Source organism: Schistocerca cancellata, chromosome 10 (genome assembly GCF_023864275.1).
Source record: "Schistocerca cancellata isolate TAMUIC-IGC-003103 chromosome 10, iqSchCanc2.1, whole genome shotgun sequence".
NCBI classification, from domain to species: Eukaryota; Metazoa; Arthropoda; class Insecta; order Orthoptera; family Acrididae; genus Schistocerca; species Schistocerca cancellata.
This window is the reverse complement of record NC_064635.1, coordinates 144,533,022-144,556,038: the sequence shown is the minus strand read 5'-3', so window position 1 is coordinate 144,556,038 and position 23,017 is coordinate 144,533,022. Positions and strand designations below refer to the sequence as shown.

Genomic DNA, 23,017 nt, shown 5'->3' with positions numbered 1-23,017 from the left:
GTTTTAAGATATGTTTGGGAAGTGGGCTTAACAGCACTTACGGTGTACGTGGCTTTTCTGCAGTGTGCAATTTGTTTGAATCAGCTGTAGTGAATCAAGTGATAGTATACAGTGGCCAACGAGAACTGTGAAATCTAATCTAATCTGTTTTCAATACTGGAGAACGGGAAGCCTGAAGTCGCGACAGGCTTACCTGTAGTGTAGCCGGAGGCCTAGATTATGCTGGAATGTGACAACTTTGTTGTGAGTTGGCACAGCCAACAAATGAGAATGGAAAACACTTGATGTACTGAGAGACTAACCTGTAGTGAGTGCTGAGACAGGTTAGGTTGGAATGCGACAGTTTGCGTGTGTGTGTCCAAGGCCAATGAACCTCAACACAGAAATACAATTGAAGTCACAGATCGAAGAGTAACACCGCTAAAGATATACATTAATCACTGCGATAATCTATTTTTATGTCTTATTTCAGATTTCCCCAAACATTCCAACAATGTGGTCAAAAGAACAAAATACCACCTACTACATTTATAAACAATGTGAAATCACAACTCAGCATTCTCAGGCCTTAATCATAATTCACTGCTGTCACTTCCCATCATTCATTGGGCCCGGCACACAATGAAAAAGCCACAGTATAACCTAAGTTTACTTTTACCATGAAATCTAACTTAGACAGTGAATTGGAATCACAAAGTTCCAGTAAGACGGATGTAGAGGAATTACATACGTAGTTTAAGCAAATTGTGGAGGGTTATGTGCCTAGTATCTGGATGAAGGACAAAAAAGACCCACCATGGTTTAATAGCGAAATTCGGTGGACACTAAAGAAGCAGAAGCTGTTGCACTCTACGTTCAAAAGGGGACGCACAAATGACAACAAGCGAAGGTTATTAGACATTCGGGTGTCTGTGAAAAGTCTATGAGTGAAGATACAACTACCACCATCACAACTTAGCAAAAGATCTGGCTGAGAACCCGAGAAAATTCTGGTGATATATAAAATCAGTAGGGCTTCTATTCAGTCCCTTGTTGACCCCTCTGGTGTGGCATTTGAGAACAGCAAAATGAAAGCCGAAGTTTTAAACTTCACATTCAAGGAATCATTCACACAGGAGAACCGTACAGTGCCCCATTGCAGACTGTTAATGAAGGTACAAGCATATGGAATAAGTTCACAGATATGTGAATGCCTCAAAGACTTCTTAAATAATAGAACCCAGTATGCAGGCCTCGATGGCAAGTGTTCATCAGAGACAAGGCTACCGTCAGAAGTGCCCCAGAGAAGTGTGACAGGACTGCTGCTGTTCTCTCATTCGGCGGACTGGGTGGACAGCAATCTGCGATTGTTTTCTGATGATGCTATAGTGTATGGTAAGGTGTCAAAGTTGAATGACTGTAGGAAGCTACAAGACGATTTGGACAAAATTTCTAATTGGTGTGATGAATGGCAGCTAGCCCTAAATGTGGAGAAACGCAAGTTAATGTGGATGAGCCAGAAGAACAAACCTGTAAGGTTCTGATACAGTGTTACTAGTGTCGTGTTTGACATAGTAATGTCGTTTAAATATCTGGGTGTAATGTTGCAAAGCGATATGAGGTGGTACAAGCATGTGAAAACTGGTAGTGAAGGCAAATGGTCGGCTTCGGTTTACTAGGAGAATTTTAGGAAAGAGTGGCTCATCTGTAAAGGAAATTGCACACCCATTGGACACTGGTGTGACCTGTTCTTGAGTACTGCTCGAATGTTTGGAATCCGTCCCATGTTGCATTGAAAGAAGACATCAAAGCAATTCAGAGGCGGGAGGCTAGATTTGTTGCCACTAGGTTCGAACAACAAATAAGTGTGCTCCCTGCCGCCATTGGATAAGCAGCTGCAGCAGCAAGTCGTATACTCCTAGCTCACTCATTTGTTACATAGTTTAATTCTTAATTTCTTTGCGTGTTTTTGGTACTTGCATTGTTTAATTCATAAATTTCGGGCGTATTATAGTATTTGAGAGTTGTAGCATCACGTTTTAGTACTCGAATAGTGTTAAATCGCGTAGTCTCCTTCCGCCGCCGAGCAGTGTGTCAGCAGTGCACAAGTGGCAGCATTACTGCATTTACTAGGCAATCTTGTATTTTAATAACCGCTTCAATTTTGTGTCGTTTTGTTTGACTCTCTGTAGATTAGTTCAGACGTTCTTTGCACAGTTTTTAGCATGGATAGGGACTGCAACTGCTGTGTTCGGATGCAGGCTGAGTTGGCATCCCTTCGCTCCCAGCTTCAGGCAGTGTTGGCTTCGGTCACACAGCTTGAGGCTGTTGCCAATGGGCATCACTGTGGGGGTCCGGATGGGGGTTTGTCGGGGACGGCCAGCTCGTCCCACGCATCCCCCGATCGGACTACGACTGTGGTTGCCCGGGATACTGCCCGCATTGAGGCTGATCCCTCACCTGTGGTAGAGTGGGAGGTCGTCTCAAGGTGTGGCAGGGGGCGAAAGACATTCCGGAGGGCTGAACGGAAGGCCTCTCCAGTTTGTCTGACGAACCGGTTTCAGGCTCTGTCTCAGGCTGATACTGATCTTCAGCCTGACATGGCTGCTTGTCCTGTTCCAGAGGTTGCCCCTCAGTCTGCAAGATCCGGGCAGTCGCAGAGGGTGGGCTTACTGGTAGTTGGGAGCTCCAACGTCAGGCGCGTAATGGGGCCCCTTAGGGATATGGCAGCAAGGGAGGGGAAGAAAACCAAAGTGCACTCCGTGTGCATACCGGGGGGAGTCATTCCAGATGTGGAAAGGGTCCTTCCGGATGCCATGAAGGGTACAGGGTGCACCCATCTGCAGGTGGTCGCTCATGTCGGCACCAATGATGTGTGTCGCTATGGATCGGAGGAAATCCTCTCTGGCTTCCGGCGGCTATCTGATTTGGTGAAGACTGCCAGTCTCGCTAGCGGGATGAAAGCAGAGCTCACCATCTGCAGCATCGTCGACAGGACTGACTGCGGACCTTTGGTACAGAGCCGAGTGGAGGGTCTGAATCAGAGGTTGAGACGGTTCTGCGACCATGTGGGCTGCAGATTCCTCGACTTGCGCCATAGGGTGGTGGGGTTTCGGGTTCCGCTGGATAGGTCAGGAGTCCACTACACGCAACAAGCGGCTACACGGGTAGCAGGGGTTGTGTGGCGTGGGCTGGGCGGTTTTTTAGGTTAGATGGCCTCGGGCAAGTGCAGAAAGGGCAACAGCCTCAACGGGTGCGGGGCAAAGTCAGGACATGCGGGGACCAAGCAGCAATCGGTATTGTAATTGTAAACTGTCGAAGCTGCGTTGGTAAAGTACCGGAACTTCAAGCGCTGATAGAAAGCACCGAAGCTGAAATCGTTATAGGTACAGAAAGCTGGCTGAAGCCAGAGATAAATTCTGCCGAAATTTTTACAAAGGCACAGACGGTGTTTAGAAAGGATAGATTGCATGCAACCGGTGGCGGAGTGTTCGTCGCTGTTAGTAGTAGTTTATCCTGTAGTGAAGTAGAAGTGGATAGTTCCTGTGAATTATTATGGGTGGAGGTTACACTCAACAACCGAGCAAGGTTAATAATTGGCTCCTTTTACCGACCCCCCGACTCAGCAGCATTAGTGGCAGAACAACTGAGAGAAAATTTGGAATACATTTCACATAAATTTTCTCAGCATGTTATGGTCTTAGGTGGAGATTTCAATTTACCAGATATAGACTGGGACACTCAGATGTTTAGGACGGGTGGTAGGGACAGAGCATCGAGTGACATTATACTGAGTGCACTATCCGAAAATTACCTCGAGCAATTAAACAGAGAACCGACTCGTGGAGATAACATCTTGGACCTACTGATAACAAACAGACCCGAACTTTTCGACTCTGTAAGTGCAGAACAGGGAATCAGTGATCATAAGGCCGTTGCAGCATCCCTGAATATGGAAGTTAATAGGAATATAAAAAAAGGGAGGAAGGTTTATCTGTTTAGCAAGAGTAATAGAAGGCATATTTCAGACTACCTAACAGATCAAAACGAAAATTTCTGTTCCGACACTGACAATGTTGAGTGTTTATGGAAAAAGTTCAAGGCAACCGTTAAATGAGTTTTAGACAGATACGTGCCGAGCAAAACTGTGAGGGACGGGAAAAACCCACCGTGGTACAACAACAAAGTTAGGAAACTACTGCGAAAGCAAAGAGAGCTTCACTCCAAGTTTAAACGCAGCCAAAACCTCTCAGACAAACAGAAGCTAAACGATGTCAAAGTTAGCGTAAGGAGGGCTATGCGTGAAGCGTTCAGTGAATTCGAAAGTAAAATACTAGGTACCGACTTGACAGAAAATCCTAGGAAGTTCTGGTCTTACGTTAAATCAGTAAGTGGCTCGAAACATCATGTCCAGACGCTCTGGGATGATGATGGCATTGAAACAGAGGATGACAAGCGTAAAGCTGAAATACTAAACACCTTTTTCCAAAGCTGTTTCACAGAGGAAGACCGCACTGCAGTTCCTTCTCTAAATCCTCGCACCAACGAAAAAATGGCTGACATTGAAATAAGTGTCCAAGGAATAGAAAAGCAACTGGAATCACTCAACAGAGGAAAGTCCACTGGACCTGACGGGATACCAATTCGATTCTACACAGAGTACGCGAAAGAACTTGCCCCCCTTCTAACAGCCGTGTACCGCAAGTCTCTAGAGGAACAGAAGGTTCCAAATGATTGGAAAAGAGCACAGGTAGTCCCAGTCTTCAAGAAGGGTCGTCGAGCAGATGCGCAAAACTATAGACCTATCTCTCTGACGTCGATCTGTTGTAGAATTTTAGAACATGTCTTTTGCTCGAGTATCATGTCGTTTTTGGAAACTCAGAATCTACTATGTAGGAATCAACATGGATTCCGGAAACAGCGATCGTGTGAAACCCAACTCGCATTATTTGTTCATGAAACCCAGAAAATATTAGATACAGGCTCCCAGGTAGATGCCATTTTCCTTGACTTCCGGAAGGCGTTCGATACAGTTCCGCACTGTCGTCTGATAAACAAAGTAAGAGCCTACGGAATATCAGACCAGCTGTGTGGCTGGATTGAAGAGTTTTTAGCAAACAGAACACAGCATGTTGTTCTCAATGGAGAGACATCTACAGACGTTAAAGTAACCTCTGGCGTGCCACAGGGGAGTGTTATGGGACCATTGCTTTTCACAATATATATAAATGACCTAGTAGATAGTGTCGGAAGTTCCATGCGGCTTTTCGCGGATGATGCTGTAGTATACAGAGAAGTTGCAGCATTAGAAAATTGTAGCGAAATGCAGGAAGATCTGCAGCGGATAGGCACTTGGTGCAGGGAGTGGCAACTGACCCTTAACATAGACAAATGTAATGTATTGCGAATACATAGAAAGAAGGATCCTTTATTGTATGATTATATGATAGCGGAACAAACACTGGTAGCAGTTACTTCTGTAAAATATCTGGGAGTATGCGTGCGGAACGATTTGAAGTGGAATGATCATATAAAATTAATTGTTGGTAAGGCGGGTACCAGGTTGAGATTCATTGGGAGAGTCCTTAGAAAATGTAGTCCATCAACAAAGGAGGTGGCTTACAAAACACTCGTTCGACCTATACTTGAGTATTGCTCATCAGTGTGGGATCCGTACCAGATCGGGTTGACGGAGGAGATAGAGAAGATCCAAAGAAGAGCGGCGCGTTTCGTCACAGGGTTATTTGGTAACCGTGATAGCGTTACGGAGATGTTTAACAAACTCAAGTGGCAGACTCTGCAAGAGAGGCGCTCTGCATCGCGGTGTAGCTTGCTCGCCAGGTTTCGAGAGGGTGCGTTTCTGGATGAGGTATCGAATATATTGCTTCCCCCTACTTATACCTCCCGAGGAGATCACGAATGTAAAATTAGAGAGATTAGAGCGCGCACAGAGGCTTTCAGACAGTCGTTCTTCCTGCGAACCATACGCGACTGGAACAGGAAAGGGAGATAATGACAGTGGCACGTAAAGTGCCCTCCGCCACACACCGTTGGGTGGCTTGCGGAGTATAAATGTAGATGTAGATGTAGAAGTGTTACAGAGATGCTTCGGAAACTCAAATGGGAATCCCTGGTGAAAGTGACTGCTGAATGATTCTACTGCCACCAATGTACATCGCGTATAAGAACCATGAAGACAATATATGAGAAATTACGGCTCATACACAGGCATACAGACAGTCACTTTTCCCTCACTCTGTTTGTGAGTGGATGATGACGATGATGATGATGATGATTGGATTGTGGGGCACTCAACTGCACAGTTATCAGCGCCCGTACAAATTCCCAACTGATTCTCAGTCCAATCTTCCACTTCCATGAATGATGATGAAATGATGAGGGCAACACAAACACCCAGTCATCTCGGTTTGTGAGTGGAACAGGAGAGGAAATGACAAGTATTGGTACAGGGCACACTGCACCATGCTCCTTACGGTAGCTTGCGGAGTATCTGTGTAGATGTAGAAATTCTTTTATATTGAAGTTTAAGTTTTATCTTTGTACATACCAGCAAAATTAAAGCCCATTGTTCCATATGGGAAATTATCTGTTATAGTCTGGCAATGGAAAAACCATTGAGCCTGTGTCCTGTATGCTGAAAAGTACAGAACACACGGTACCATCTGAACATTTATTCAAGTGTCTTTTCCACTGACTAGCACACCCTTTACAGAAGTGTGCCTAACTATGAATGGACAGCTTACCGAGCAGCTTTAGTGATGGCTCACAAGGGCAGGTCATTTGTAATAGCTGGCAAATTACTGTTTCACAGTAACGAAACAATGTGTTCTCATCTCTTTACCGTATTCTGTAGGTTGTTCAGAACAGCAAAGAGCCTGCAATTGATGAGGTGTGTTTCACATTAGCAAAGATAAACAAGTACTTGCACCTCTCACAATATGTATTTTAAAGCCCATGTTTACTAAACTTTTCTCTTTCTTTGGTCCATACTACTACCTCTCAAAATCCAGAATGAGATTTCCACTCTGCAGCGGAGTGTGCACTGATATGAAAATTCCTGGCAGATTAAAACTGTGTGCCGGACCGAGACTCGAACTCGGGACCTTTGCCTTTCGCGGTCCAGCACACAGTTTTAATCTGCCAGGAAGTTTCATATCGGCGCACACTCCACTGCAGAGTGAAAATCTCATTCCAGAAACATCCCCCAGGCTGTGGCTAAGCCATGTCTCCGCAATATCTTTTCTTTCAGGAGTGCTAGATTCACAGGAGAGCTTCTGTAAAGTTTGGAAGGTAGGAGACGATGTACTGGCAGAAGTAAAGCTGTGAGGACAGGGTGTGAGTCGTGCTTGGGTAGCTCAATCAGTAGAGCACTTGCCCGCGAAAGGCAAAGGTCCCCAAGTTCGAGTCTCGGTCCGCACACAGTTTTAATCTGCCGGGAAGTTTCACCTCTCAAAATGTTTTTTTAACACCATGTTTAACTTCATGCAGTTCAGTGTGTGTGTGTTACGAAAGAAATAGCATCAGCAGAAAGATTCGGTTTGTCTGGGAGTGTGCAACTACATAAAACTAGAGATTTCAGTGAGTAGATGAATTTAAATCTGGCTAGCCTTAACCAAAAAATGGTCTGTGGTGGATGGCAAAACACACGAAGTAAATAGGCGAAGGAAATAAATCCACTATGTGTGTTTTATTGTCTGCAAATCACTGTATGATAGCCAAATCTGTAAATACAGTAAAAATGTCAGGTTATAAGCATTACAAACTACAGATGAAACCATTCTACCGATTCATTAACACCATTCGTATAATGATTATTCTCCTCTCAACCACCAGCAACATTGTTTGGACACACTTTTTCCAAAGAAAATAATGTCTGTAACATCAGCTGCAATGAAATATTATTATTCATACGAGTAATGTCATTGCAGCAATTCAGTTAAAAATTTACATAGATTAGGCATACTACCTTAAGGGAACACACTGACTGCCTTCTAAATAAAATCATTTTATTCATGTTGAATTACAATGTATCTCAGTATTGTGTATCCAAATGTACTGGTATATAAAGTTGTGTGTGGAAGTCAGTTTGATTTTGTAATTTAGTTTTATAATATTTACTATCCCTCTTTTTAAGACAAATCACCTGATGACAACTTGCTAAGAAGTCGAAAATCGTTATGACACCACCTACATCCATAACTAAACCATTGTGAAGTACAGTTCGCACTGTAACTGATACTATGGTTTCTTTCTAATCCATTTGCATATGGAGCACAGGAAAAAAAGGACTGCTTAAATGCTTTTATGCACATTGTAATTAATCTTGTTTTTGCACATCCCACTGGACTGATACATAGTGAGGTGTAACACAATTTCCATATTCTTAACTTCATTATGCTTCTTCTAACTTTGTAAGTAGTGTTTCGCAACATAGTTGGTGTTTGTCTTCAAGTGTCTGCCAGTTCAGATGTTTCAGCATCTCACGACTCTCCCACCAGTCAAAGAAACTTGTGATCATTTGTACTACCGTTCTTTGTCCACATTCCCCTGATAAGTCATAATTGCTATGGATCCCTCACACTTGAGTAATATTCTAGGATGGGTCCCATGAGTATTTCGTAAGCTAACTTATTTATGTGAAGTGAGGCTGAAATATAAACAAATAATCACAATTTTTACAAATTTATAAGTCAGCACACCATAATTTACTGTATTGCGGTTCTGGTAAGAGTTACGCAATTGTTCCCCCTTGCATGTTTCATAGTTCATGTATGACATATGCACATAAGGTGCAACAAAAAAGTATTTGGAGGTTTGTCTATTATGTAATACAGTGTTTCTCTTTTTACTTCAGAGTGCTAGTTATGAAAACCGTGTTGAATATTAAATAAACAAAGACCTCAAGCTACAATGCAGATATGTCACCACATCCAAGGATTTTTTTTCTTTTTCTTGAGAGAGAGGGGGGATGCTATCACACACTTAAAGTTGTTTCTTGTCTACAAGTACATCACTGCATGTAAAAGCATTAGCTTCAGAGCCCAGTGACATCTATAGCATAAGAGAAAAAAACCACCAGTCCTGCTGCCCAAGATGGGAGAAGCAGATGTGGATTTCTTGAAAGTATCATCCTGGAATCCATTTGAAGAGTTCTGAGGTAATTTTTAGGGCAGCTATCAGAGTGCATAAAAATAAATCATTAATATAAACAACCATAGCTCACAACATTGGCTTAAGCATGCATCAAAATACTACACACATAGCTGTACTGCATGACAAGCACTGTATCTGATACAAAATCCCTATACATAGGTGTTTTCCACAGAGAGAGAAATCAACAACTTAAAAGGAAACAAAACCGTAATAGTGTCACAATCTGTTGGAAACAGCCATCAATTAAACTAATGTCATCTCACTCACATGTAATTTATTTTTGACATTGTCTTCGCACGCTGCAAACTGTGCTACAGCAATAAGCGCTGATGCTTTCCAGCATGATGTAGCGGATGACTTACGACGGCTGCCGCCATAAAAACCGAGCCACTGGAACAAAACCGTAATGTACCAGTCGGCATTAAACTTCGGAAATCACGTCACTTCAAGCAGTGGTTCACCAAACAACGAGTTAATGATGCCAAAAAACTTGTTTAACCCATAGTCCTTTTCGTCATCAACACCTTTCAGTATAACCACATACTTAATCTTAGAAAAATCAAAAATTGAAACCACGAAATTAACTGGTATTGTAGTAACTCATTACAACAGCGGTGAAGGTCATGGTAATCTTGACAGCTGGTCAACAGTAACGTTAATATGTACAGGCACGTATACATTTTCTTTAGGAAGCTACGTAATTACCTTAACTGGTTGACGCGAAACTATTGTACTACATGCATAAAATTTCAAGGTGCTTCGTAAATAATTTGTAGCGAACTGGCGAAGCATTTCAACTCATATATTAGAACAGAGCTACACGAAATTTATGAAATTGCGTGCCACAGGTTCATTGTCGTTAAGACAATGTGGTTTTCATAAAGCAACAAACACGGCGAGCCCTCTGATCCATTGTTACATTGAACTCAATAATATTACTTTATCCATTTCCCCACGAGGTAAACAGCGCTGTAGGACAGTTGACTGTCTATGTTTATCACTCGAACAAAGACGTTCATTTCACACAATAGATAACTGTTTAACGATTCACCTCGACCACTCGTTTTCTTCGCTTAAATGAGATGATAATCGCGTTAAAAGCTATTGTAACACCCACGCTATGTCTGGACACTCTAGAGCTTTTGCACAATACAATTTATTCCCGGATAGGAAACAATCTTTGCTGCTTTTGTCTTTGCTTCGTCGCCATCTTAGTTGACGTAGAGTTGCTATGTGACGTCATCTTCGGAAACATTCGGGTCTCCAGAGTCTGAGCTGATTGGTTCCCGACTTCACCCGAACAGGTCAATGTCTGAAGGATCTAAAATTTTGTTGGTGGAGTGTCTTGTGTTTCGTATAATGTAAAACCAGATTCGTTAAACGCGCTCCCCATCCCTTACAAAGTTGGATTCCGATATACTTCAGTTGAAACCAGTGCATTTAGATGAGTCTCAAAAGTGTAAAACAGAACTATTAAGGAGGACCTACTAGCTGCCTGCCCCGTTCGATGTTTCGTGTTCAAGGGTGTTCGCATGAAATGTGATAAATCTATGAAGTTCATGAACATATATGAAATAATTCAACGCCGATAGAAATGAGTGGACGTCCAAGGACAACGTCCTTTGCTGAGGGTAACAAGCAACCACCTAATCCTCCGTTAGGAGGCATGAAAATAAGTAGTAAGTGCAGTTACTCAGCAGAGCTTCAGTAGTGACGTCGGTTAGGCCTAATAAGGGTTCAACATGGCTGCTGATTCTTTCTAATTCATGTATATAATCTTAAATTTGCATGAAACATTTCGTACGTGATCAATAAAATGCTGGATCTATAACGCGCCGTCGTACAGCGGCCGTAAATTACGTGGTAGTAGTCGATGGCTTACGTTGCAAGTGTCTGTAATTTTCATCTCCTGGCGCTCTAATAATTGTCAAAACATAGATTCGCCAGGTTTTTTGTGTTATTTCCATGTATAAATCTATTTTTATGTTGGGCGATGTTCATGTACTGCACCAAAGTTCTCACAAACTGTGCAGTACACGAGAGTTATTACCACATCGCCAAAACCACTAGGTCGCCTAAAGTTTCTTACTTCGGACTGCAATATAATTATAGAATATCATATAATGACTCAGCAGCCAACCGTTACTTCTAAAGAAATGGAATTCACAGCAACGACATTTCCTCAATTTTTGACATGCATGTTCAAATTTTTTTATACAATTAGGCCTAACCGTACCTGATTCTGCACCTATATTAATTGCATGCTCCAACTTAATAATCTATTTTTAACTGTGTATATATGTTGCCTTACTTGTAACTATATCCATGTATGCATCCATTTGGTGTTTCCCTATACTTCCTTCTTGTTTCATGTAAAGGTGCTAATTGCCCATGAACTGCTGATTTGACATTAACAATGTGTATCATGTCTGTGCTGAAATAATCGGGGAAAAGCTACAGCAAATGGTAGCAATCTCCAATCTTAGTGTTCTTAGAAACAAAATGTCAGTATTTCATATGAAGGACTGAAAGAGCAAAGAATTTTCAGATAGTAAAAGCTTTTGAAAGCTAAAGTGTTCTGTAAGGTATTTGGTCATACTGCTTATTTAACACAAAACCAATCTTCACTAATTGCCACCTGTTACTGCAGAGAAACTTTAATTATTGTTACCATTTTTTTCTTTTCTATGTGGATCTTACCAGGCCTGTGCTTGATAACATATTTCATTATGATTTTTGCAAAGATTGATGAATTAATGCCATTAAGCCATTAAACAGTTGCACTTAAGATGAAGCAGTGCACTCATTTCCGTAATGACTACTCACTGAATCTTTCTGCAAACAGAAGGAAATATTTTGCTGCAATCTGCATTTGATTGCTTGAGGTGTTGTCTAGATCAATTTAGCATTCTTAAATTTTTAGCAAAAGGAACTGCGTTATTAATCGTCAGTTAGTGGTCTGAGAGACTTCAGATGTGAACATTATTGGTTAGGCATTACTGTGACTGTTACTGACCTTAAATGAAACAAGTTTGCTGTTAATGTCCGTATTTATTATCCACATAAATCTACGTGATGGAAGTTTAAAGCTCCAAAACACATTGTGAAATAATAGTGACTGGTGAGAGTAAACATGTCATTGGATCTGACACACATGAGACTAGTTCGTATAATAGCACAAGTATTGTGGTTGTGTATCATATTTGCATACATATGCAGGAGAAGGTGTTTATCAACAAAGTGACTACTTTCAGGGGAGATGAGTCTACTCATACTGAATGATGGAATAAACTGGCAAGAGTGGGAATGTAAACAGGTTGAACTTAAGATTTTTGCGGAATTATGCAGAAGCTGAAATCTTCATAGCTGTAACATTGTGTGCCACAAGTTTACAATTTATGAAGAAAATTTTACATTATTTCTCTTGTCAATTCGATTGAAAACATTTTAAATGTGACTTGTTCAAATTAAAATTAATTTGTTACTGTCATCGTTGAAACTGTTATTGTTATGATCCTCGTAATGAGGTAATGCAAACGTAAAAGAATGCAGCTGCTGCTCATATTTGCCATTTCCTACAGTCTACCTTATGACAACGTATGTCGGTCGGCATTTCAGGAATACGCAACCCTCGGGAATGCTGGGAAATGCCTCTTGCAGTCCCCCAGAGACGTAATCACCATATATATTCCTGGAGAAAAGATATTTCGTCATGTAGTTCGTGATACTTTTTGGGACAGTAGTTAGATGCATTGGTTCAGCAGCTCGGGGAAGGCGGCTGGATAGCTTTTTCGGATGGAGGAAAAAAAGACAGCTGGGCTCTCTCCTCGGCCAGTGCTGCCATCTGGTCGTGCCTCACCAGTAGTGGAACTAAGTCGCGTAGAATTTTTGGCATAAACTCTGTATTCTTTAAATTATTACGAAATACAATTAAAAATTGTACAGCTGCATTGAATGTTTAATAAAAGTATTTTTAAATGTATCTATTTCATTGTGTATTCAGAGAAAAAATTCTTACAGTAAATGTGGCACTTGGGGTGGAGGGGGAGATCAATTTTCCCGAGCATAAGAAACACCGTTGTTCCATGGGTGCAATAATTGGGTCTTATTTAACCTGAAGTTATTATATTTTAGCATTTTTAAATCTAGTATAATTTCTCGAAATTGATAGTAACATTTGTACTTAGTAAACCATTTAGACAGAAGTGTTTGTATACTGATTAAGAACAGTGATGCGAAGAAATGCTTTGTAAATTTTCTTTTGCTTTGTTGAGATGTGCGGATCAGTCCATCCACTTTGCTTTTCAAGTTACCAACAGACCCAAATACCGAAACGTGAAACGCATCGTTCATAATTAGTGCACTAAATGGTTTGCTGCCTTTTTTGGATATACTGCGAAAATATCCACTAAATAATACTGTAGGGTGTCGCATGTTACAAGAACTGTTGCTGCGACTGCAGCGTTTCTCTTAGCCTCTAACTTGGTTTAGATACTAAGGGTAAAAGACGCTTCCTGGCCTTGCGGATGACAGGGGATCGATGTTCTCTTTCACGTGTAGTGGTGGTGATCAATCTTTCTGAAATAGCTGATTTTTCTCAAATATGTTAGGCGTAACAAATGACTTTGGCGTTCTGATTAATACAACTGATCAGTGATATGAAATGGGCGGATTGAGATAGCTATGTATTGAATGTGCCTCGAGCGAACGCTATTACTAAGGGTATAAAAGATTATTTCAAACTACAGTTTTCAAGATTTGAAAGGGGAAAAAATGAGTGAGTGAGTGATTTTACTGTTGTATGTGAAGAAGTTGTATGTTTATGACTTAAGTAAAAACTACTACTACCACCACCTCCTTCCCCCCCCCCCCCCCCCATGCGTAAAAGAGAAATGGCAACAAATTCCTTACAAGCATAAGGCACACCATAAGATAAATGTGTAAAATTTCTTCCAGACTTAAAAATCACCACAACGGATAGTGCTGGGGAACCATAAATAATGAAAATTCTCATAAATGACTGAGAACGAATGAGATAACGATTTTCTGGCTTGGCATGAAAACTGTAGACTACTCGCAGTGACTAATTTTTGCCTTGCACACTTCACCCGCTGACAGGTGCCAGTAATTTGCCAATTCTAAGTCTTGCTGATCGTAGTCTATTTCCAAGTTGAGTACTTTCAAACTGGCTGTTTTATTAATTCTGTATGATCTTATTTCTTTCAGCCAACTTAATTTGCCTTTATAACTGTTGCTCTCCTCAGTAGAAGTCTTAAATACAACAATGTGAATTTACATTGTAAGATATCAGTACTTTCGTAATGAACGCGCAACGAATAGAAAGCCTGTTTCGAAATTTTTACAGATTTATCAATGCGGGTCAATATGTTTGTTCAATATGGGTTGGCCCGGCTGATTCTAGATATATGTACGTTGCAGCAGAATCGAACAAGTAGGCGTGTTTGTATTTATACAGACGTCGAAATTCCTGTTTGCGCGTGGGCGGTGAAGTGTGTCAAATGAGTTTTCTTAATGTGAAGGAAGGTAATCCGTTGTTGTTGTTGTGGTCTTCAGTCCTGAGACTGGTTTGATGCAGCTCTCCATGCTACTCAATTAGCAGTCTGTTAATAACCGTTAATTTGGCAAACTTATTTTTAGAAAGTGTAAGTCTTAGGTGGTTTTCCACATCTGTCAGGTTAATGCTGGCCGGTCGGGTGATTTACGTCTTCGCTGTATACACAAAACACTAAATATGGAAATACCAGAAATGGCATGGGAGAAAGCCATCGCGGAACAGCAGTATATTTGCAAGAGTGAAAAATGTGCGTTAGAAATAAGAAAGGCAGAAGAAAGATTAACAGTTGCTGTGGATCCCCTAGTTTCGACAGGTTAGCGAAAAAGTGCAACCCGCGTTCTCCATAAAAAAGGCTCTATGTCACTGTTGGCGATAACCAGAATGATAGGTCAGTCTGTGGTGTCCTTGGAGCAGGTGAAGTGCATGCAGGAATGTTTCCTTCAAAAAGGGTGCGGACGATTTGCTTCCTTTAACAATGCTCAACTGAGCTTTTGTAACAGGTAACCGAAATGCTGGTGGGAGATTCCTTCTACATCTATTATATGCGCTCCGCCACTGAAGTGCGTGGCTGGTGGTACTTTCCTTACTGTACCATGTATTATTTATTTCCGTTCAGTTCACGGATGGGGCTTTCGGAGCAACGCCCCCATATGGAGAATTAATCTGCACGGACCCTACAAGGTATATATATACATTGCGGGCAGAAATGTGTTGGTAACTTCTGCCCTTGAATGTCGGTTCTTGGGGTTTTGTAAGCTGTGCGTCGTATATTTTAGTGTGTCCACTAGGAAACAGGTTTAATCATTTTTACTCTTCTGCACATCACACACGCCTTTGATGCCTTGCATTGTCCTGCCACATATATGCTCTGTTGTACTATTGGAGCCAACAGATGAGGCATATTCGGGGTGATGAAGTTGACTTTCTCCAGCCAACGTAAGTGATTTTGGAAAATCATTTAAGGGAAATGCTACCACGGTTCCTTCAGCAAGTCCGCCCTATCCTCGTAAAAACCTGTTCTATATGTACGTATGTCAGCTATTTGTCTTCATACCGCTATATTGTCTTGCTGTATAACTGAGACGATCAATGAATGAACAAGGAAATAAATATATAAAGTCCCATGTTAGTCAAACCTAATATGGTTTCCAACAGTTTTCTAGTGTGTGGTGTTGAATGTTTTTGTATGCAATCAGTGCCTTTTCTTAATACCCAGTTCATGAAGTGAAGCTACATGTTGTTTCAACGTCATATCTTGACAAATTGTTATTCACATATAATTGCGTGCTATGAGACGCAAGTTAACGACATTCTCTGTAAACTAAAGGCCGGTAACTATCGTATCATCATTTCATTGGCGCAAAGCCCCTGCACTTTGCAGACAGTTTTTTTATTGCATTTAATAGCATATGATGTAGTGGCATTTATTTTACTGCACAGCCAACACAATAACACGAGCATATTGCAGACTGTCGGCTTCCAGGGGCAAAAAATATTTAAAGTTTGGTATTTAATGTAATTATTGAGCGAATTTAAAATGCTGTCTTTTGTGCTTATTAAGAGATTTAGCACAATAAATCAAGAATTAAAGTTAGAAACTGTGCATAAGTGTTATAGCAGCATAACTCTCAGCGCACAAATTAGTCTGGCTACATTTATCCAATATTTGAAAACGGGAGCACTTTGCGACTTGCAACGAATTTTTCATCTTACACATAATTTCAGACCTTTTCGAAATTTTCTCTCGCTGACGCTTCACGGGTGAATGGAAAATTTTCTCATTCTTAAATCATCAGCATCGCTTAGGATAGCGGAAACATGTAAAAATGCCTGCGCATAGTCTGAGAACAACATAATCCGGAAAGGCGAACGTGTATAAACTGTTCACGCTGAGCCTTAACACATGTCCTAAAGTCATTGGTTTTGCGATAAGTACTTTTTAGCGGCATATGTATCACATTCTAACAAAGTTTAGCATTCCAAATCTGCGTACTTACCGTACAAAATGCATCTGAAATCGGAACTGTAACTCGGCCAAGGCGTCCCCAAGTTTTCTTCTGAGGGAACAACAAGAATTCTGACACGTTGCTGGAACATCTTGTTTATTTTGAAGTTTTTAAAAATTTAAAAATTGATAAACTCGTTTTATTCAATGATTGCTTCAATTTTAAACCCTAATAAAATTTAAATCAAATAATCCGTACTCTTAGTGTCGGAAAAAGCCACCTGGTCTTTAATAGCTTTTGCGGAGCACCTTACTTCACGCGGAACAGCGTTTGGGAAACCCAGAACCAGGCACCCACATTGAAAATATCTGCTCTAACGCAAAGGCGAAAGTTGCAGAGGCACCTTTAAGAATCAGCGAGCTCTTCTTTTTGTCGTGACAATTTCTTCGCACTCTCAAAGCGCCCCGCATCCCGAGAGAAGTTGCTGGGGGGAGGGTACATTGGTCGATTAAGCAGTTGGAGTACTTCCGTCAACTGTTTCACGAATAAAAACGCGGTACACAATAGGGAGATGATTTGGGCTGGAATTTTGACGTTAGTGGGTAGAAGCTCCAAAGTTTCCGGCCTTCAAGAAGTTCGCTTGCTTTCCCTTCTCTGTAAGCTTCTGAACCTTACCTCAACTGTATTGTATCTCCTCGTGCAGCCAGAACGGGAAAGACGCTCTCTCTCTCTCTCTCTCTCTCTCTCTCTCTCTCTCTTAGGCATTTTCTGAAGTGTAACCATATCTTTAGAGATGTAGAGAAAGTAAAATGACACGGTTTCTTCTCCTGTGCGGATCTCCCATTCTCATAGTAGCACTCACTCTCTATCCTTATTTTATTGCTGCCCACAAAATTCACAATATAACCTATAAACGTGAAGTGTAGTGTGTATTAGTCGTAATAACATTTCTGTATTACTTGGTCGTTATGCTGAGTGAGTCTCCTGGCACAGATAGCGAACAGGCAAGTAGTGGGAAAATAGGGTAAAGAAGATGGGTAAAGTGAGTGAGATGGTGAAGAAATTACAAGCTCCAGTGCAGGAGACTGGAGAGGACTGCAAATGCTCCCAGTTTGTTTTCAAATAATTTCTTCTGAAGAACTATAACTTATCATCTCCAGTTTCAAATAACTGTGTGATAAAAAAGAACAAGTGGACTTGTTATTGTCGTACATGTTCAGTGTCATGTTAAAAGTATAAAGAGACAATTCACATAATGTGGTAAAGCCAAGGCAAATGGCCAAGGTAAATGCAGCAACAGACCACGTAAGCTACTCATTGAATCTTATCATGTTCAGAAATGAGAAGGAGCAATCTGTTTTACTCGGTAAAAGAACATTCTCCAGCCAAGATCGCATAAATATTCATTATCGACTACCAGTTTCGACAGACTTCCGTCATCTTCAGGTCTTCAGAAAGTTCTAACCTCCTTGTGCACATGGCTACGGCCGTATATGTGGTGCTCACAGATGATAAAGTCTTAAAAATCACAGCACATTAGCACAGAATGGAATATTTAAAGCTAACTACTGTGTATTATTCTGTATATTGTGATTTTTAAGATTTAACAATCATGTGTGACCTCTACATGTACGGACTTAGCCATGTGCACAAGGCTATTCCAACTCACAATGAATATGTTCTGTAATAAATGTTAAAAGACCAGAAGATACAGCAAAGTTTCCAGACGCTGCTTGATAATAAAAAAGTATTTATGTGATCTTGGCTATAGAAAGCTAGTTTTTTACCAAATCAACTCATTGCATAATAGACTACTTAGTTTTTAGAACTCTTCTTCAGTGCCACATCTGAGATAATTATATTCTCATCCGACCCTGTTTGCCCGCAGCCCAGCACTGTGCTCCAAATGTTCATTCTCAAAAATTTATTCCTGGAATGAAGGCCTTTGATACTAGAAGACTTCTTTTAGCGAAGAACCAGTAAACTGCCGATTCTCTAAAGAATAAAACTCCAGTTAACTTTACAAATGAGTGAATGTGTTACTCTTATTTTAAATCTGCGATTGGGAAAATGTTTGGAAAAGATTTGAAATTAAAGTTCATTGGAAGTCACTAATAACACAAAGAGCATGGTCTGGGCAGTTTGTGCTTCGTGAGCTACACAGCATTAGTACGTAGTATGATGTAAGATTGCACCTTGTAATGCATAATTATAAGTTAACTTCGGTCAATAATCATATGAAATACTGAAAATCAAATTGTCCCTAGAAGCCGTTACATACGCAATCTGTAACTAGGATCTTAGATCAGATTAGCCATTTAGTAATATAGATGCTCTGCTTGTTTACTCTAGTTTACTTCTTCTATCCTTGCTTCGCCCACTGTGCTTTATTTTCATTCGAATGTGATAGAACCCCATAACTACGTCAACAATTTTTTGAAAGGTTTATCGCTAATCTCCTTTCTGCTGCTGCTGCTGCTGCTGCAGCTGCTACTACTACTCTTCATTTCATTTACTTTCAAACTGTATTTTGCATTAGACTGTTCATGCCATTTAACAGATCCAGCAATTTTTCCCCGTTTTCACTGACAAGGTGAGGTCCCCAGCAATGGGATTGGCTTTTTGAACCCATTTTATGTGATGATGTAGATTAAGGTCCAAGGTATAACACCCTGTGCAGCCATTCACACTAGTGGGCCCTCGTTTGAGAGTAATCGACAAAAAAATACTTCGTAGTTTCACATGATGCTTTACAGCTTTAAAAATAGTAATATTACTCAGAATGTTTCTGTAGCGTAAAGCGGGTATAGTGCGCTTCTCGTATGCCTAAGGTTGTGGGTTCGAATCTCGTCAGGTGTTTTGAAATTTATTTGTAATTCGTTACCAAAATGATTTCATTTATTATTATTATTCATTTAACTGATTTAAATGTTGTTTTATTTCTATTCCTTTGACATGTCATCAGCATATTATTTAAATTTCTCTCATTTTTTTCTTATTATTATTATTCTTTTTCCACTTGGAATCTTTGTGCATGTGAAGTTAATTATTGATTTCTTCCCTTCGTCATATTTTATTTTCGTCCATGATATTGCATTCATTATTTTTATTACTTCGTTTTATTATAATCCCTTGTTTCGTTTAAATCTTCATCCGCATTATATAGTTCACAGTACAATAAGAATTTGTGTGTCAAATGTTTATATGACGATTGCTAGCCAAAAAACAGCACATCTTATAACGAAAAATACTTTGACAGAACTGCACAGTCAGTATGAATAGATTATTTCGTATTTTGCTTTTACCTGCTAAATCAGCTTTTGAAAATGTTTAAATATTATGATAGACAAATAAAAATGAAATTCACCTGCACAAAGATTCCAAGCGGAAAGTGTGTGTGATTAACATTACTATTTTTAAAGCTGTAGAGCATCAGACGAAATTCCGAAATATCTTCTCGTCGATTACTCGCAAATGAGGGCCCACAAGAGTGAATGGCTGCATGGTATGATACCTTAGACATTAACCTACATCATATAGATGGTTTCAAAAAGTCACTACCACCGCTTGAGACCTCTCCTTGTGAAGGTAGAAATGTCATTACTGTCGAATCTTATCATTCATTGCCTTTGTCTGAATTTTAATTCCATGCATGAATCTTTCCTTTAATTCCGCCATAACTTCTTCGATACATTGGTTGAAGAGTAGGTGAGAGCCTGCAACACTGCCTTACGCTCGCGTTAAACAGAACTTCACTCTCGGCCTTCCATTCCCCCCACCTCGTTCGTATTGTACATTACACACCTGATAGCACGAAACATTCCCAGAACGAAAACTTTATTGGCCGTTGGCGACGACTTGTTGTGTAAATGCCAGGCATGAAATATTACGGCCGTAAAAATTTGCTTGCGATAAGCGGTTTTCTCGGTAATTGTGAGGAAGAAACTTGTCTTTTTGACGCATTTTTTACTCTTTCATTTCACTAACTGCTCAGTACTCTGCAATGAATATCTTGACAAAGGAGGAACCTAAGTGTCGGTAACTAGAACACTAAAAGGAGAAGATAAAAGTTTAATGACCCGTCGACACCAATGTCATTAGAAACGGGACACGAGGTAGAATTCGATGGGGACGAAGGGGATATCGGCATTGCCTTTTCAAAGGAAGCGACCGGACTTTCACCGGAGGCGATTTAGAAAAACCTTAAAAAAAAAAAAAAAAAAAAAGCAATCTTTGATTGGTAAGGTATCGCTCCTGGCCGCCTCGTTCGATGCCAGAATACGTGTAAAACTATTGTGTGCATTTGACTCACTTTCAGGCGCTATTTTCCAGCATTCCAAAGTATCGCTTACGAATCGATTTGTGCAAACTATCGCGGTAATTGTGAATACGAGAAACTGTATATTAGCACTACGGAAACATTCACGCACTGCAGAATACCCAAAAATGGCGTCCGAGCCGGTGCTTCATTATTGGTATTGGTCCCTTTACCAAACAATCATTTCGGTAAACCCTATCATTTTCTTGCATGTATGAAAGCTGCTATTATGAAGACACACCAAACGTAATGACTGCTTTTAAGAAAAATAGTAATCATTATCACTCTTTATTCCATTAGTGGACTCAAGGGAGGTATATTTTCATTTAGTGGGTTCTTAGCTTTTCTGTATAACTCTTAACAGGAGACAAGCAAAGAGATGGTTGACAATAGGTAATGATTTTGTTTCCGCACTAGGGCGTGTCGGAAGATCCAAGACAATATAGATGACTTCAAATATTACCATGATTTATATTATTAAATTGGAGATACATCTGACACTTTTTTCACGACCACGGTTAAGTTAACTTGGAAGTACCTTCTATCCATTTACACGATTATTTAGCGTATATTGAAGTTCCCACACACAGATGTAAATGGAAATATGACCCACATAATACGAATTACTCGGAACAGTTTTTCTGGGTCTTTAAAATAACAGTAATAGTGATTTTCGGACGAGGGAAATGAGAGTGCATCACGATAAGGAAAATTTTGACGTTGTAACTGTACTCATCTGAATTTTTTCGCACCGCACACGCAATTGAACGATTATATTGTCTGTTTCACGGGGTAGCATGACGTTAATAATGGATACTAGGGTAGATTGAAGAATGGGAGAAAAAATGCTGCTGGTTTCGTAACACGTCGCTGGCAGGCTTCCAGAGCCCGGTATTAAATGGCTCTTCCCAAAATACTTTGCGATTCACGAACCTTTCCCGTAAACACCACGTGACGAGAAGAATCTAGGACAGGAATGATGCACGTAAACTAATCTACACTCTGCTAATCAATGTGATGTGCATGGCAGAGATTACATCAGTGCATCGTTTATTACGATTTTTTTCCGTTCCATTCGCAGGTGGAGGGTAGGAGTCTGTGTGAGCTATTGTTTGCCATTTTTTTCTGTACTCCCTTTACGGGATGGGTGTGTTGTTACCCAAAGATTACTCGTAAAAATAATTCTTGGAAGTTTTCCAAGAAAGTTCGCGAAATACGCATGCCTTCTTTCTGCTAGTATCTGCCAGTTAATTATTTTATCGTAATTTTTACACTCTCGGCAGCAAACAAATCTATGAAATTAGGTTTTTAATGTTGTCTGAAGATGACGTTTTCCTGACTTGTTTTATAGCAGGCGAGCACAGACTTCATAGTACCGCGGCCGCAAAACCCCTCCCATCACCGAGACTGCAAAAGAAAGCGCTCGCACACAAATATTCGTGTTACCAAAATGGCTAAGCAGGGATGTCTAGAGGATAAATGTAAGGATTTAAAAACATATTCCACTAGGGGAAAGATAGATACCGTCGACAGGAAAAGTAAACAGGCGGTTGGAGAAAAGAGAATCAGGTGTATGAATGTCAAGAGCTCAGATGGAAAACCTGTACTAAGCAAAGAAGGGAAAGTTGAAAGGAGGATATAGAGACTCCATTCAAGGAAGATGAGATGGGAGATGTAATACTGTGAGAAGAATTTGACGGAGCACTGAAAGACCTAAGTCAAAACAAGGCCCGGGAAATAGATGACTTAGTCATATCTGCAGGTAGCATTGGGAGTAAAATACAGTAGGAAAAGGCTGTTTGCATCTTGTGCAGAAACCAAATGACAGTTATCAAAGAAATATTTTGAGCTGGAATTAAAGTTCAGGGAGAAGAAGTAAAAACTTTGTGGTTTGCTGATGACATTGTAATTATGTTAGGCAGCAAAGGACTTGTAAGAGCAGGTGAATAGAATGCAGTCTTGTAAAAAGGACATGAGATGAACGTCAGTAAAAGCTAAAAAAGAGTAATGGAATTAGTCAAATTA

The 23,017-nt window shown here is 40.4% G+C and overlaps 2 protein-coding genes across 5 annotated transcripts in view; one reads left to right on the top strand and one right to left on the bottom strand.

The window, feature by feature from the left end:
• The window catches only part of LOC126106765 (diablo IAP-binding mitochondrial protein-like), a 93,710-nt gene extending 83,369 nt beyond the window's left edge, over positions 1 to 10,341 (bottom strand). Inside the window, exons 1-2 of one of the 2 annotated variants that reach the window (XM_049913141.1) lie at positions 9,859 to 10,340; positions 9,421 to 9,543 (exon numbers count right to left, since the gene is read on the bottom strand). In XM_049913141.1, the coding sequence (XP_049769098.1) occupies positions 9,421 to 9,543; positions 9,859 to 9,945 (210 nt within the window). In that variant the 5' untranslated portion in view covers positions 9,946 to 10,340. Of the gene's footprint in view, positions 1 to 9,420; positions 9,544 to 9,858 lie in introns of both variants that reach the window. The other variant, XM_049913142.1, reaches the window with a different exon arrangement.
• An 81-nt stretch (positions 10,342 to 10,422) lies between these two features.
• LOC126106762 (glycogen synthase kinase-3 beta) overlaps positions 10,423 to 23,017 on the top strand; it is a 323,063-nt gene continuing 310,468 nt past the window's right edge. The window contains exon 1 of one of the 3 annotated variants that reach the window (XM_049913137.1): positions 10,423 to 10,832. In XM_049913137.1, the coding sequence (XP_049769094.1) occupies positions 10,748 to 10,832 (85 nt within the window). In that variant the 5' untranslated portion in view covers positions 10,423 to 10,747. The remainder of the gene's footprint in view (positions 10,833 to 23,017) is intronic. The other 2 variants (XM_049913139.1, XM_049913138.1) reach the window with 2 other exon arrangements.